The sequence below is a fragment of the Megalopta genalis genome, chromosome 7 (assembly GCF_051020955.1).
Source record: "Megalopta genalis isolate 19385.01 chromosome 7, iyMegGena1_principal, whole genome shotgun sequence".
NCBI lineage: Eukaryota > Metazoa > Arthropoda > Insecta > Hymenoptera > Halictidae > Megalopta > Megalopta genalis.
The window spans coordinates 13,407,501-13,424,478 of record NC_135019.1 but is presented as its reverse complement, the minus strand read 5'-3'; the positions used below and the strand labels follow the sequence as shown (position 1 = coordinate 13,424,478).

Sequence of the window (16,978 nt, the reverse complement as noted above, 5' to 3'; positions counted from 1 at the left end):
TTCAGTTATAGATATCTCTCACTCCCATTTTTATGATATCCGTAAATGTTGTATTATAAAATTATTATTATTATTATTATGTTATTTTTTATTATCCGTGAATGTTAGCAACTGGACAAATTGAATGCAGCGGTCAAGGAAAACCGACTAGAATTGGTTAATCGTAAAGGTGTCATTTTCCACCAGGACAATGCTAGGCCGCACACGTCTTTGTCCACTCGGCAAAAATTGATGGATATTGGTTGCGAATTGATGTTACACCCACCATATAGCCCTGATCTCGCGCCATCGGATTACCACTTATTTCGATCCCTGGACAACTCCCTTCGTGGTAAAATTTTTAATGATGATGACGCTGTAAAATCTCATTTCACTCAGTTTTTGGCCGAAAAGGATCAGACTTTCTACGAGCGTGGAATTTTCAAGTTGTCAGAGAGATGGCAAAAGGTCATCGAACAAAATGGAAAATACATTGCAGATTAAACTTCATTCCAAGTAAAAAGAAATTTTTTATTTCATTGAACAAATCGGCAATTACTTAGTTGCCAACCCAATAGTAAAACAATTTATTAATAGAAAATAAAATATATTGGATAAATATGTAAAACGTATAAGATATACATTATAATACAAATCTATAAGCACGCGCATACGTACGTACATACAGTTACCTATAAAATTGAGAGTACACCTTTTAGAATGCAATAACTTTTTTCAAACTGGACTAAGTGACTTGAATTTTTTTTTAGATGATAGCGGGACTAGTCTACTAAACGATGATCAAAATGCCTTTTTGTAATCTTGCGATTACTTAGGGTGTCAAAAAAAATCAGAAACTTGTTTTCTTAGTTATTTCCAAGTAATAGTAAAATTTAAAAAAAAAGCATTTTGGTCATCGTTCAGTAGACTAGCTCCGTTGTCCTCTAAAAAATATTCAAGTCACTTAGTCCAGTTTTTTGTCTTTTCATTGCCTAAACTTTATTGACAGTGGATGATGGTGCAGCAAGAGGTGGTTTGAGTATTACACGACGACTTTTTGAATAATGTCCGAATATCAGCTTGTCTCATAATTTTTCAGCTTTTATTAAAAAAATTCATTTCGCGAAGAATATGTAGATTCATTATTCCCGTAATATTGTAGCGTTTCATTGTTCTTAGCAAATGATATCAATTTATTTATGTTATCTTCTTCTTCGTCGCTGTCCATTTTTTCGAACGCATGCGGATTTATTGCACATTTGCCAAAGAATGGTCGGAATAAATTGTATGTCGGTTAATCGGACCTATCGGATAATCCGAACTCTACTGAATACCTAAGTATAGTCACGGTCCTGATATTTTCAGATCGTAAAATCGGTCGAGCCATGAAGTAATCATGTTGCAGTAGCTGGGCCAATGAACTTTGATCCGATTGTAAGATTTCTTTGTAAATTTCTTCCCGACGATGATTACGTTATGGCCCAGCCAATTTTACGACCTCAAAATATCGTGTGCGCGACTATAACTGTGTGTGTTCCATTATACAAACACCAATACCTTCTCGATTAGATCGGATAACCGAGGTTCTACTCGGCATATTTAACTTACACTGTGTTTGAGCAAGAGGCCGCGAGAATTAAATCCAACTCCACGTTCTGTGAATTGATTACGCTTTGCGTTTACTATCTAACGTAACGTAGATATACGTAGACTGCGGATTCTATTCATTTGTAACAAAAATGAGTAGATCAAATTAAAAACAATAAAAAACATTAGAGAAGAGTTTAACATTAGGCTTTCGGAACACGCCATTTTGATATACGGCTCAAATATCTTAATATTTACGATTATTGAAATTACAAAGATACATTTACGAGGAATTCATTCGCTTGTTTCATTGAACGTACGATTAAAATCGCTGAAAATCTGAATAAATGCATGCTTATTATTTTTACGAAGCAACATAAAATATTTACTTTCAGTGCGCCGTAAAACTTCTTGTTAAAAATACTGTTGTCTCATTTTTAACTTATTAGAAATGATCGAAGAACGAAAACAATGTCAACGTAGACAATTTATATTTTGCATAAGAATTAGTAGTCTGCTAGCTTAAATTTTCAGATCTACATGACCCGAACCATGTATTATTCTTTTCGTATATTCATATTGATTATTCTATCTCTTCGTGTAAAGTGAAGTGGGGTAAGTACGTGAATGGGGCAAGTGCATTAAGCAGTTACAGTTATTATTACATGAGTCAAATTGTACTATCTCATTTATAGAACTCTCTACAATAAGTTAGTATCTCCTCTCAAACATAAATGTCAAGGTAGAATATGCAATTCCCGTTTACTTTATCAAACGTTTAGACTTCATATGTATACGTACATTTTCCAATGTTATCTCTGCGTGTATTTGTATGTTTAAATTGTGCTCTATTTGTGTTCTCTGTTCGTTGCTATTTACTAATACATTTCAGTATTATATACTATATATATATATATAGTATATTATATTATAGTATACATTAGTATATATTATTAGCATATATAGTATATTAGTATATTATATATTATTAGTATATATTATATTATATTATAGTATACATTAGTATATATTATTAACATATATAATAATACTATATTCAGTATTATATACTTATATACTATAAAATCCATTTTCTAAATTATCGTCATAGGTTCAGATAAAAAAGTTAAACAAAAGTGAGCTTTTTTACATTTCTTTGTCATTGTCTAGTAGACTAATCCTTTTATCATCTAAAAAAGAATTCAAATCATTCAATCTAGTTTTTCAAAAAGTCACTGCGTTTTAAAAAGTGTCAACATACTTTGTTGTTAGTACTTTTTCGTCTTTCTTAATTATCATAATCAAACGAGACAATTTCTGTTTCTTGCGTGTCTCTATTTACTTTCGTTCCAAGATTTTTCTAACAGAAGATATACATCTTGTTTCGACTTCGAAAAAACTACATAATAATATTCATTTGAAATCTTGATCATGAGTTTGACTCCTTGGTATATCTAATGCAATGGGTTAAATAACGTGAATTCAAAATTTGATCGAATGCATTCGATGCGACGAGTAGCGGAAGAAAAAGAAGAAGAAGAAACAGAAGAAGAAGAAGAAGAAGAAGAAGAAGATGCTTATCAAGATACCGAGATACGAAATGAGGCATCGCTGCAGCTTGTTGACCTGTATTCGCCTTATTCGCTGGCTTCTAATCGGAATTCCGTGTTCCGACGAATCCTAAGTAGACCGCGAATCTTTATACAAAATAACAATTGTCTGCATTAATTGCCAGACGCAGCTGCTGTGCACAATATTTTTTTCCTTTTTAATAATTTTAACAAGTTCAAATTAATACATCAACACACACACATTCCTAGTATCTGTTGTTCCTTTCACCGTTTTAAACCCTCCATCGCATGAATTTTTATGACAAGCTAAAACAAACATATTTGACTGTTACTGCGCTTTAATAACAACATGTGAAGAAAATAAACACAAAAAAAGAAAATTAAAAAAATATCATTCAACGATTTTTATAACTGTTCCCATATGGGAACTTTTCCACGTATAAAAAAAAAAATATTGGCATCCATCGGTTTCCAGCATGCTTGCAATTTTCAATTTTGCTGAACTGTTTGAGCTATAAAATATTTGAAATTATGTTCCCAGTCGCGTGAACAGTACCCAATAGAGGGTTAAATTACACCTACTCGTTTCTGTGCTATAAATGCATAAAAACCGCAATCGAGCCATAAGCTAGTTCGCAGACCAGGCTCGCAACGGCCTGCACGTAGACCTTTGGCAATTCAGCTAAGACGTTAGAATCCAATCGCTTTTATTGCTCGGTACTTTCGACGTCGATTAGATCAGAGGGGGTACACACGCCGCTGCAAGATTGCCGGCGTGTCGCCTAAGTTTTCGAACGGCCGTGCTGTTCTCCCCGCAAACTTGTTCGCCGAAAGTTTTTCTGTCCCCGAAACTTGAACGTTTCCAATAACGCGGCGCCGTTCGCTGTACACGTTGCACACTGTAAATTGCACACCGTGTGTACCGTATCTAACGGGGGTCTCCGAGAACCCGTTCGTGTCTGGGCCAAACCGACAATCTCATCTCCGCATAAACACGTCGCTCCTTCTGCAAACAGGGACGAAGAGGCGATGCTCGGAGCTCTTTAATTAACGCCCGTGACAACGCGATCGCGTCCTTGCGAGCTAACCGGCTCAGAGTGTCGAAGACTGCGCGATTGTTGATCGTCTCATCCCGTCACTCGTGTGACGCGTCGCCAACTTTCGCTACGCTGCTCATAGACAAAATTAGGCATGGGATCCAGTTCGATACAGTAAATTCTCTCCAATTGTCCCTTAGCTTGTAAACAAAAGTGGATAACTTGGGAAGAGGAGATTATTATTCGAGCCTCGCGGCTCGTTTTTATAGTCGCCGATTGTAAACAACTATGATCGTATCTAATAATAATTAATAATAATAATATAAATATAATAGAATATAATAATAAAATATAATAATCTCATCTCTCCAAATTGACTATTTTTGTTTCCCAGCCGATTGTAAACAACTATAATCGTATCTAATAATAATTAATAATAATAATATAAATATAATAGAATATAATAATAAAATATAATAATCTCATCTCTCCAAATTGTCTATTTTTGTTTCCCAGCCGATTGTAAACAACTATAATCGTATCTAATAATAATTAATAATAATAATATAAATATAATAATAAAATATAATAATCTCATCTCTCCAAATTGTCTATTTTTGTTTCCCAGCCGATTGTAAACAACTATAATCGTATCTAATAATAATTAATAATAATAATATAAATATAATAGAATATAATAATAAAATATAATAATCTCATCTCTCCAAATTGACTATTTTTGTTTCCCAGCCGATTGTAAACAACTATAATCGTATCTAATAATAATTAATAATAATAATATAAATATAATAGAATATAATAATAAAATATAATAATCTCATCTCTCCAAATTGTCTATTTTTGTTTCCCAGCCGATTGTAAACAACTATAATCGTATCTAATAATAATTAATAATAATAATATAAATATAATAATAAAATATAATAATCTCATCTCTCCAAATTGTCTATTTTTGTTTCCCAGCCGATTGTGTAAACAACTATAATCGTATCTAATAATAATTAATAATAATAATATAAATATAATAAAATATAATAATAAAATATAATAATCGCATCTTTCCAAATTGTTTATTTTTGTTTCCCAGCTGTGGATCAATTTGAGAGAATTTGCTGTGCTCTTTATTAACTAAATCATTACTTGTATTATATTTTGTTATCCAAAGGATAATTAGCCCGTTTATCTAAATAATAAATAATAATGATGATAATAAATAATCTTAACGAAGTTATCGATATATCGAATTATCGGTAATACGTATATTGGTATTATCAATGTTTATCGAAAATGGTATCAGCCCTCATCAATCCTATCAGATAGCCGGCAGTATCGATAGTTTCCGATAGTTTACGGAAACCACCGACGTCTATCGACACTTCTCTATCTTTAGTGAGGAGTACGTACAATATAAAGTTGCAGAGACACAAAAATTTGATGACACCGCAAAGAGTTTTAAGAATAATAAAATTTTTATATTATATTATTTTTACAAAATATAATAAAAATATTATATAAATATAATACAAATATTATTTTTACAAAATATAATAAAAATATAATAAAAATATTATATAAATATAATACAAATATTATTTTTACAAAATATAATAAAAATATAATAAAAATATTATATAAATATAATACAAATATTATTTTTACAAAATATAATAAAAATATAATAAAAATATTATATAAATGTAATACAAATATTTGCAGTAGACTTTGCAAGTTGTGACAACAACAATTGGTTTTTACTTAAAAAAAACAAGGGTGACGACATTTGTTGGTTATGTCACGTTGGTTATTCAACACGTGTGTCGAATATTATTAACCCCTTGCAGTCGGAGCCATTTCAACTCGAAATACTTTTTCTGACCCACAGTATTTCCATTTTATACATTCGGATTTTGCGAATCTTGCAACAGCTACACTTTTAACAGTTTCTTTAAACACAAACAAATTTGATAATATTAAAATTATTTTAAAACCGTGATATTACAATTTTTAATGACCTCTTGGAGTCGCCATTCGAGTGCAAAGGGTTAATCCTGTATCGCTAAACATTCTTGCCGATTCTACCGAAGATGACGGTATGCAAAAATATGTTTTGCGTAACTTCGTCAAAAGGTTTAACCCTTTTAGTGCCGAATAACGATATATCGTTGTTGGCTACGCTCGAGGAAACGTTGTTTTCTTAATACTTTCAATAGATAACAGTTTCATTCCTTATTTCTTCTTTCGTTTTGAACCATTGAATTATCAGGTTTTACAACATTTTTGGAATCGTTTTTTCCGAAACTTTACCAGACTAAGAGTGTTAAAACATTTTCATTCACCTTTAAACGGTGACAGTATTTAAACAAATATATTATCAAAGTGGAATAGAAATATCTAAAAGTTCATTTAAATTACCCTTCGATACATTGGCTACCCTGATCGGAACTATCGATAGTAAGAAATACGATCGATAACTATCGGAACTATCGACAGTTCTCCACCTCTGCTACAGAGTGGTATCGCGTTTTTCGACCGACCGTCGAAACAATCGAGGCTGACATTGTTCAAGGGACCGTAGAATTTCTCTCTCGGCGATTGTTCGAGCCCGCGTCCGAACGAATTAACAGAAACTGCTAGGGAAGCTGCTGGGTGCGCGTCATAAACAGAATTTATTGGCCGAGCCCCGGGGTCTCGCGTGCGTCGTAAAGAAAAATTCCATGCATTCGCAATGAATGACTGCGAAACAGAGTAATAACCGCGGACGCGCGAGACGGCCGCGCACGACGTCCATCGTTTAGGACGCTCGCGCTCGCGGAAATTGAAAAAGACGTACAGTAAATTCTCTCGAATTGACGCTCGGCTTGGAAACAAAAATGGACAATTTGGGAAAAAAAGGTACGATTAACCCTTAGCACTCCGAACCATTCTGGACGTTGGCTACCAGCTACTCGGCGCGACTTTTCGGCAGAAACGGGCATTTACAGACCCTCGTATTATTTAGTATGGTTTTGGAACTAACTAACATATTATAATGATATTGGACTTATATGAATTTGGCTGAAACCGAGAAATTTGCAAAAAAATCAATATTTTATTTTTTATAATTTTGTTATTGTTTGTTTTATAATTTTGTTTTGTTGTTGTAATCGCTATCTATGCGAACTCTTTCTCTCGCCGCCTTGTTGCTTGGACGATATCACTATCACTGCTATCAAAACGATAGACTAACTGTAGAAGAAAACCTTTTACAGTTAGTCTTTCTAACATATCTGTATAAACGTCTATCTGGAGCTCATCTTCACTACTACTTGTGTCATGAGACTCATTCGTGTTTGAACGTTTTGCCATTGTTCTAATAAAAAATATGAATAAATACGTAGGTTGAAAATTTCTAATTGTTATTACTAACTCGCAAGATGATATTTACCAAAAAAACTTTTACCAAACAATTTATTTATCAAGAGAAGAATCACTTTTCCGATTTTCTCACTCGTTAGATCTATCTATACCGCTCGACGCTTCAAACCAGACTGAGTTCAGCTTTGAAAATCTTTTCCTCCAGATTTTATGATTATAAATCTCACTATACAGTGCGTGCTATGTTCGCATACCGATCTTTCTTCTACAAACTTGCCTTATCGCTCTTTTCAAGTGGCGCTTTCGAAGTGCTCGGACCGTCGTGAGCACGCTTCTCGCGTTCTCGTCGAAACCCGCTGACATTTCTTGTATATATCTTAGTAATTTTACTATATTTTGATTTGATTTCTTGTGCCATTTCAAGAGAAAACTTCAGGGAAACATGCATGTCTGAAAAAGTTGCGCTGAAATAACTCAATTCCCCGTAATCGCTAATAAACTTTAATGTCCCACGAGAGGGGACATCCGAGTGATATGCTAGAATTACGATGTCTCACGAGAAGGGACAGCGGAGTGCAAAGGGTTAAACGAGCCTAATTACGTAAGGCGTAACTATGAAAACGAGCCGCAAGCGCTCGAACAATCGTATCTCGTCTTCCAAAATTATTCATTTTTGTTTCGAAGTTCAGCGACGATTAAGAAGAATTTATCGTATCTTGGTCGGCTCGAGCGATCGCTTTGCTCCTCCTACCCGAGAAATTTTTGAGTCGTTCGTGGTTCGACGGATAACCGCGAAAATAATCGTTTGCTCGACGATGTGGAAAACTCGTCTCCGGGGACCGGGGACGACGAAAATAGGGCGCGCGGCGTCTAAAAATTCTCTGGTAACGTTACATACGGCGGATGTCGGCAGACAGAGTCTCTCCGTGCCACGATGGTTCCATTCTCCGCTCGAAGGGGAATTTCTCCATGATAAAATCCAACGAAATCCGAAGCCATCCGACGAACCGCACCGCTCCGCGTCGGAGCAGTTAGCCCGCTCGGAAAATGCAATCCGCCGTGGAAAATCTCTTCGGAAATTTTCAGCTTCGCGAGGCTGCGCGCATTTTTGCGCGGCCGCCGTGTTCCCGTTCGTCCTCGAGAACTTGTCCGCGGGAACACTGGCCGGGACCTGAAAAGGGTTTTAATCGGCCGGAATCGTCGAAATTCCTCGTGTTCGGGCTTAGCGTCGATTCGTGGCGACTCCTAAGTGGCCTTCGATCGATCCCTCCGACGCGACCACGCGACGTCCGCGATCGTTTTCCTATTTTATTCGTTACGTACGTAGATACTATTCACCGTCAGACCTTTTCTGGCAGTCATTTGCGCCCTGTCGAGAATTTCGCGTGTTCGAGTTCAATCGCGGTCTCTTATTGACCTCTTGCCTTACGATTTATTTTCAAAGAGAGGTGCGCGTGCAGACAAATGACTTTAGCGCAACTCTGTGCGAGGAATTATCACAACGTGAAACTAAGATATTTCTGTTTTCTTTTTTTCGACATATTCGATAATACGTAAATGTGAACGCGATTCCATTTGTAATAGAACAGATTGTAATTGAGAAATATCCTTTTTAAGTTACCACGAGATTAACACTTTGACGGCCGCACCAAAAACCCCTCAAGAGTTTCGTAAAATTAAAGTATTTCATTCAATTGAATTAAAATTGCAAAGCGAAGTTTTTTTATATGACAGTTACTTTTTTTAGCATTTTTTCCTCTTGCGAATCTTAATAGAATTGAGAAACTAGAATGGATTATATATATATATATATATATATAGCGTGAAAATGAATTTTTAAATAATTCTGTAACCTACGTATGAGTGACGCGGCAGTCAAAGTGTTAAGAAAGAAATTCTTCACATAATCGAAATTATTGCGAACGAAATTCGCGAACTATTCGAAATCCTGTTTAATAATAATAATAAATTTTATAATAATTCACTGTAACTATAACGACACAATTTTAGATAGAAAAAACGGCGATAGAACGCGTAAGTGTCATGATAATTCTTTTTTTAACAGTTCGAAGAAATTCATATGGTTCTTGAATATTTAAATATTCGGCGGGCGTCGCGTCGCTCGTCTACTTCGAGTTTGGCACAGAAAACATGTACGGGCGGGACTCGTCATTTCCACTTAAGGGATTAACACTAGGTTTACGGGACACTAAAACCAGCTATTTTATGGGACTTTATAAAAATAACAACATACATTTATTCACACTTTTCACGATTTTTATTATAGCATACGTCCAATGAAATAATTTTATTGAGTAGGCTTAATAATTATTAATTATTATAATAATAATAATAAATTATTATTATTAATTATTAAGATGGCTTAATAATCATAAATTATAGGGCCTCTAGAACAGATAAACAAAACTCGAAAGCGAACGCACGTACGTACATCGCCATCAGCATTTTTCGACGAATTTTGGTAATAATATAAAAGAACTACACACAATATCTCACGCTCAATACGTATTAACCCTTTGCCCTCGAGTGGTGACTCCGACGTAGCAAAGTAATTTTTACATTATCAAATTTGCTTTTAGAAGAAAGCAAGAGATAGCGGTTGAAATGAAACAACGAGAAAAAATTCATTCTTTTGGACTTCCGATCACATCTTCGCAATTTGGGTCCACTGTGCAGTGCCAATATCAATTAGCGCTAAATAAATGTATGCACCGCCGGCAATCGAACGACCAATTTCTCATTTTTTATTTTATGATTATTGAAATCATGAAGTTGCGTACATCGGAAATTGTTGAATATATTTCTTAATCCTGCCACACATCATAAAGATTGTGATAAATTTAAATAAATCAATCTTGTAACTTTTATAAGGCAACATATACCAGCCTCTTTTAAATCTCGGTAAATTTAACATCAAGCAACTGCGTCGCAAACATTTCCATACCAGTTTTCGTGGAAATCGAATCATTTCTTCAAGTGCCCGTCCGCCATATTATTTTTGCAAAGTTCAAATCCAGACTCGTATCAGCGATCATGAAAACCTTCAATTCCGGATCCGCCGCGTGCCCCGTTGATGAAATATAACCGATCGATTATTTCCATTAATTTACCAAAAAATCCCCGAAACCAAATAAAGCTTCGGCCACGCGGAACGGCTTGGCCCTCGTAACATATTGTTTAACCGGCGTTCCAAGCGGTTTGCGTGCGTAAACGCAGATCCGGCGAGAGCAAACGAAGTGGCCGGAGTGCTCGTATCGCGAACTTTTCTTCGCTCTGCATTCCTCACAATTAACTTCCGAGAGTATGTAATTACTTCCGGGGCGCAGACTTTCCATGAATCCGCGTTAAACCGGCATTAAGCGTCATATCGCGCGATATTCCGGCGCTTTTGAAATTTAAATTGGACCGGCCGCAAATTCTGATAAACTTTGAAACGCGTTACTTCGTTTCCGTTCCTCCGGCTCTTGGTTACATCTGCTCCGCGCGGATCGGCTCGGCTCGGCTCCGCACCGCTGGCTGGTGTCCACTGTCGCAGTCTCATTTTCGAGTTTAAGGAGTTTCGGAAAGTTCGCGCGGCGCCGCGCGATAAAGATAGCGCGCGAATTCAAATCGTTGATTTCGGTGAACGAACAAGGACCGATTTCCATAGCCGTAACGAGATTCCGCCGTTTCTGCTGATTCCTCATTTCTTCTTTACTTTTTTTTTTCTATTACGAGTACTCGTATTACCCCGAATAAAGTACGAAGTTTCTTAGTCGTTGTACGACGGTGCGCTGCTCCGGTTTAATAATTCTGTCTCCCTAGATTGCGGAAATATCGCAGCGAGCGAGCGAGTGCGCGCGCGGGCGTCAGAAACGCGAGAGGACGTAACGTGAAATAAAAGATCCGCCTCCGGAGCGACCGTCTTCTCGAATCTGTTTCGACCTGAAAACTCCCGGGGCCGCTTTTATCAGATCCGACAAACTATCCTGCATGTAATTTCACATCCGAAACTGTGCGGCGGACGTCGACGCGGACGTCACCGTCGAGAAACGGGGACAAAAGGCGCGACCGAACGTAGACGCCTCGTACGCTCTCTCGCCAGCCAGCCAGACAGATTTCAGAACGTGCAAGCGGAAAGAATCGATCCGCCGCGACGGCGGACGTCGATTATTCGCCGCGGGACGAAGACGGTCGCGACGTCGCGACGCGCCGGCTGATTTTCTCGCGTAATCGGCTAACCGGACGGACAGGGAACGCGGCCGATTTTTGCAGGCGGGCCTGCCTTTCCCTGTAATATCACCGGCGCGGAGGAAATATGTCATTCCGGAATGAGTGACGTCGCGCGACTGCCACTCCGCCCGAAAAGAAATGCCCCGCGAAATCAGGCCACCGACGCGCGACGTGCTGCCGCGTGAATGAATAGCGCGCAGATCAAATCGGCAGATTATGCTGCCTGCTCGCGGGCTCTGTTAGCGGAAGGCTCCAACCGATTGTAATCTGAAACGATGCAACGGTTACATTTCGGCGAAAACGGGACACAAGGAGAGAGAGGGAGAGAGAGGGAGAGAGAGAGAGAGAGAGAGAAATTGAGAAAGTGAGAGAGAGAGAGAAATTGATAAAGTGAGAGAGAGAGAGAGAGAGAGAGAGAGGGAGGGAGAGGAAGAGAGAGAGAAATTGAGAAAGTAAAAAAGAGAGAGGAAGAGGGAGAGAGAGAGAGAGAGAGAGAAATTGCGGGCGCGAGAGAGAGAGAGAGATTGAGAGGGAGAGAATTTGCGCGAGAAAGAGATTGAGAGGGAGAGAGATTGAGAGAAAGAGAGATTGAGAGAGTGAGAGAGAGAGAGAGAGAGAGATAACGTACGAAATACGAGAGAGAAAGAGCGAACGTATAAAATAAGCGAGAGAGAGAGAGAGAGAGAGAGAGAGAGAGAGAGAGAGAGGGATATAATTTGCGTGAGAGAGAGATTGAGAGACAGAGAGAGAGAGAGAGAGAGAGAGAGAGAGAGAGAGGGATATAATTTGCGTGAGAGAGAGATTGAGAGACAGAGAGAGATAGAGAGAGAGAGAGAGGGATATAATTTGCGTGAGAGAGAGATTGAGAGACAGAGAGAGATAGAGAGAGAGAGAGAGAGAGACGACAGTATCTATGCGAAGCGCAATGGCTCCAAATCCTGAAAATATGGTCAGAACACCTTAGAATGAATTTTCTTACAGCTTTAATGTAATCCAGAGTTGTGCGGTAATCGATCATTTTCTCATTACTTTTGTAATTGATTACAAAAATTAATCATGATAATCATAATCATTGATCAATTAATCGTTACTAAAATAAATCAGTAATCGTGACTACATTTAATAATCCGTAATCATTAATCTGTAATCGCGAACGAATGATTAATTCATCTTTCCTCGACAACTTGCAACTAGGACCAAACGACGGGTCCAAACAAAAAAGAGCTTCCGTTCAGTCGTGAAATGAAAGTCTCACGGAGATTTACGTACCAGCGTTGCTAAAATTGTAAACGCATAAATTATAAACAAGATGAGGTATAAATGTGCTACGCATAAATTGTAAAATAGGGAAAAAGTTGTGCGTACATACCACAACATATTCGAACATTTAGTTCATAGTTTTATCTTTCAGTGTTTGTAAACATTTGCCGCGGATATTCGACGATTAACTTGTATCGCCACTTCGTACTGTGCAACGTATTCGTGTTAGCTGTTTTCATCGTGTTTCTTTCGAACACGTATCGTGAATTACATTCAAAAATGTTCCCGAGAGGAAAGTTGTACGAGTTTCGAAGAGATTTATGAGGCAGACATATAAACAACACACGAATGAAATTGAAATCATTTTCTTTACATTTTCCTAAATCTAATATCCGTCCGTCATGGTTAGATCAGTCATTTTATTTTTTGAAATTTTGCGTTCCGATTCGTAATGAACAACGGATCATAAATCTTCGATTCAATCTGGATTGTCTGGTTGTCGTTTCGGTTACGTTTCTAGGAATTGAAACCACTGAGCGCTGCACACAATTGTCACTCATGCATACAAATATGACCATTTCCTTCTACACCCCACCATAAATGACATAAATAAAATCTCCCAAACAACAATTAACACTTCCACGACCGCGCTAGAAACCTCAAAAATTCTCATAACATTAAAATATTTCGTTCGATTAAACAAAATTTATGAAGCAACCTTATATGGCATCCAACCTTATCGCCATCCAACCTTATCGAGCATTCGTACCTCTTGCAAATCGTAATAAAATTAAGCAATCATTTTTAATTTTTCATTAATCATCCATTCGGTCGTCAACCGACTGAATTTCAAACGGGGAGATCTCCCCCGTTCGGTTGGCTAAGTGTTAAAATGCGGCCAGGTGAAGCGAATTTTGGTTACGTTCCCGGGATATGGGATCACCGCGCGACACGGCACGTCCTGCAGCCGAAAATCACGTCGACTGCGAATGCTAGCTCGGAACGCTCGTAGCTAACGACACGGAGCCGGATAAAAGCCGTTAAGGCGTGGCTGTTCGCGCGGAGGAACAACTTTATTGTAGGTTCTCTCAGGTACGATCTACGAAATACGGCGTTAACGACTTCCCGATAAGTTTCTAGCAACGAGAGTCGCCTACGTGTTCCGGAATAGCGTTGACGGTTGACGTGCGTGTGCAATGTGCAGCGGCGTAGCCCGCCACCGCAACCATTCCCAATGGATCGATGCGAGTCGAAAGTGCAGCGCGACGTGTAGCCTCTCTGGGAAATACGATACGCTTAATATTTGATCGGGCGAACAGCGGCGAGTGGCCGAAGACGCGAGCGACTTATTGTCCGCGAGGCTCTCCGGTCGTGTAACAGAATTTGCCGGCGAGCCGGAATTTTCCGCGTTGTCTGTTACGCGGCAGACGCACGCCGCGTCGCGCCGCGCCGCGCCGCGCCAGTCTTCGAGGATGCGCCGCGACGCGCGCCGCCGGGGAAAATCTCGCTCGAGGCTGACTTCCGACATCCACGCGGAAGCGGCGCAGCGGTAACTCGGTAATTGGTTTCGCTGGCTAAGACAAGCCGTTTCGTTGGGAATCCGTGCTGCGCGCCCGTGAACGGCTTCAAGTGGGAACGCAGGAGAATCGCCCCGACGGAAGTTGCCGGGTAACTTGCGAGTATCCACTCGAGAACTCGACACGACGCTTAGATGAACTAACGCCGGCGGAGGCTGCTTTGTGCCAAAGAAATGTACAGGCCACGATGAAATTCATCCAGCGCTCTTCTCCGCGGACCACGAGTGTCGTCGTTCTTGTTACATGCACGCTCGCTCTAGCCCGGGGGCCCCGGGGTGCCATCGCTGCGCCGCACGGTGCGACGAGAGACACCTATTCTCTTGGACATCATCGGCCAAAATTTGAGCCGTTTATTTTGAAAGTGGCATAAGTCACTTTATCGTAATGAAAAGTGGTGATCTTTTAATGTTTGTACGAAATTATTTATACTGAGGAAAATATCAGTATCCCGAGATAGCAAATACAAGTAAATCTTCTCGAAAGTTAGCATCCATATTTTGAAACGTGTTAAAACGCAAATCCTTAAATATATCGACTTCAAAACAAAGTGACTTATGCCACTTTCAAAATAAACGGCTCATTTCTATCTTAAAATATTTTATAGGTATGTCTGTCCTTGGATTAGCAGCTGCAATTGATAAGGATATGTTTCAAACTGTATACGAAGCATGTCCGTCTGCATTACAGAATTGTATGCACGATGATATCACACCGCTTTGTCTAGCTGCTATGAGAAATGATAAAGATTTATTTTTTCAATTGTTAAGTTTAGGATTTGAAATTTCTAAAATCAGTGAGTAACATCTGTATACTTCTTTAAGGAAAATATATGTATAGTATTGTTCATAGATATCTTTGTAATAACATTTTTTATCCTTTCTTATAGATGAATATACGCACGTCATGATGAAACTGTCAACAGTACCAGAAATTCGAAATTTAGCAGAAAGTGTTGATGTAGAAGATTATTGGAATGATATTTCAGATAACATACCTATAGAATTAGAAAGTGATTCAGATCAAATTAATATTCAAAAAGAATATAAGAAAGAAAATGAAGATGATAATATAGCGTCATCCCTAAATTCCTTTGTGAAATATAAAGTTACATCACATTCTTCGGAAAAGAAAAATGATGATTTTAACAGTAATATAATAATAGATTCTAATCAGCGTTTAAAAATGAAGCCTTCTAAATTGAATTTAGTAGCAAAGCATTCGGATCCTACTTCATGTAGTATAATCTCACCAAGACTGACTTGTACTTTGGATGAAAGCCTACCAGTATCTCCAAATATTTATTTCACTAAAAATAATGATAGCAACAAAGTCAATATCAGTACAATAAACAAGTGTGAAGCATTAATTGAAAAAGAAAATGAAAAATTAACAGCTCATTTATCGTCGAAATTTTGTACTACTGCTTCGTTGAATCTCTAACGAGTGTTCGTAACGTAAGAAAACACGAAGAAATGAACTCTCTCTTACGATATCGATACTTTTTCTCTTTCAATTAGTCTGAACGATCAGACCGATCATATGATCCGCTGCTTCACGCACCACGCCTAATTTCGTGCAAATAGCTAAATACAGGGTGTCCCAAAAATGTCTCGCAATACGGAAATGTGGGATAGCCGAGGTCATTCCAAGTAACTTTTTCCTTTGAGAAAATGCAATCCGCGGCTTTGTTTACGAGTTATTAACGAAAAACACTGACCAATGAGAGGCGAGCTCGCCTAGCGCTTGGCGGCCAAGCCAATGAACGCACGAAGCCCAGTTCCGCTCATTGGCTCAGCCGCCTTGCGCCAGCATATCTCACCTTTCATTGGTCACTCTTTTTCGTTAATAACTTGTAAACAAAACCGTGAATTGCATTTTCGCCAAGGACAAACTTACTTCAAATTACCTCAGGAACCTTCCATTCTCGGATTGCGAGACATGTTTGGGACACTCTGTATATTTAGTTTCGGCACTTCTTGGCACTTCTTTACCGACCGGTAGCCTGTTAATCGGCTTTTTGTATTCGACGCATTGTTGTTCCCAACGCTTACCGACCGATAGCCTATAAATCGGCTTTTTACTCCGACCAGTAGCCTGCGCTTCGGTAGTCATGGCCACCAATAATTTGTTGTCTATTATTGAGATAAAAGTGTTGAGTTGAACTATCGTAAGCTCCCATGTTATTATACAATTTTTTAAATATTAGGTACTTTTCACGATGAACAAGAAATATATAAGGTAGATCAAATAAATATTGTTTAATGCTAACCTAATGAAAATATAAAAATGTGATCAGATTTAGTTACCCTGTACGGTATTCTCTCTTCGAATGTCAAAATCTCGCTACGCCACGAATGAC

General features: G+C 38.2%; 2 protein-coding genes and 1 long non-coding RNA gene across 4 annotated transcripts in view; 2 read left to right on the top strand and 1 right to left on the bottom strand.

The window, feature by feature from the left end:
* LOC117221779 (uncharacterized) overlaps positions 1–16,978 on the bottom strand; it is a 176,645-nt gene that overhangs the window by 11,926 nt on the left and 147,741 nt on the right. The gene's annotated exons all lie outside the window — the stretch shown is intronic.
* LOC117221774 (uncharacterized) overlaps positions 1–16,978 on the top strand; it is a 196,436-nt gene that overhangs the window by 55,281 nt on the left and 124,177 nt on the right. The window lies entirely within an intron of this gene.
* LOC143259855 (uncharacterized) overlaps positions 12,653–16,978 on the top strand; it is a 5,328-nt gene continuing 1,002 nt past the window's right edge. The window contains exons 1-3 of one of the 2 annotated variants that reach the window (XM_076523689.1): positions 12,653–14,599; positions 15,224–15,412; positions 15,506–16,978. The exon at positions 15,506–16,978 is cut by the window's right edge and continues 1,002 nt beyond it. In XM_076523689.1, the coding sequence (XP_076379804.1) occupies positions 15,226–15,412; positions 15,506–16,059 (741 nt within the window). In that variant the 5' untranslated portion in view covers positions 12,653–14,599; positions 15,224–15,225 and the 3' untranslated portion in view covers positions 16,060–16,978. Of the gene's footprint in view, positions 15,413–15,505 lie in introns of both variants that reach the window. The other variant, XM_076523688.1, reaches the window with a different exon arrangement.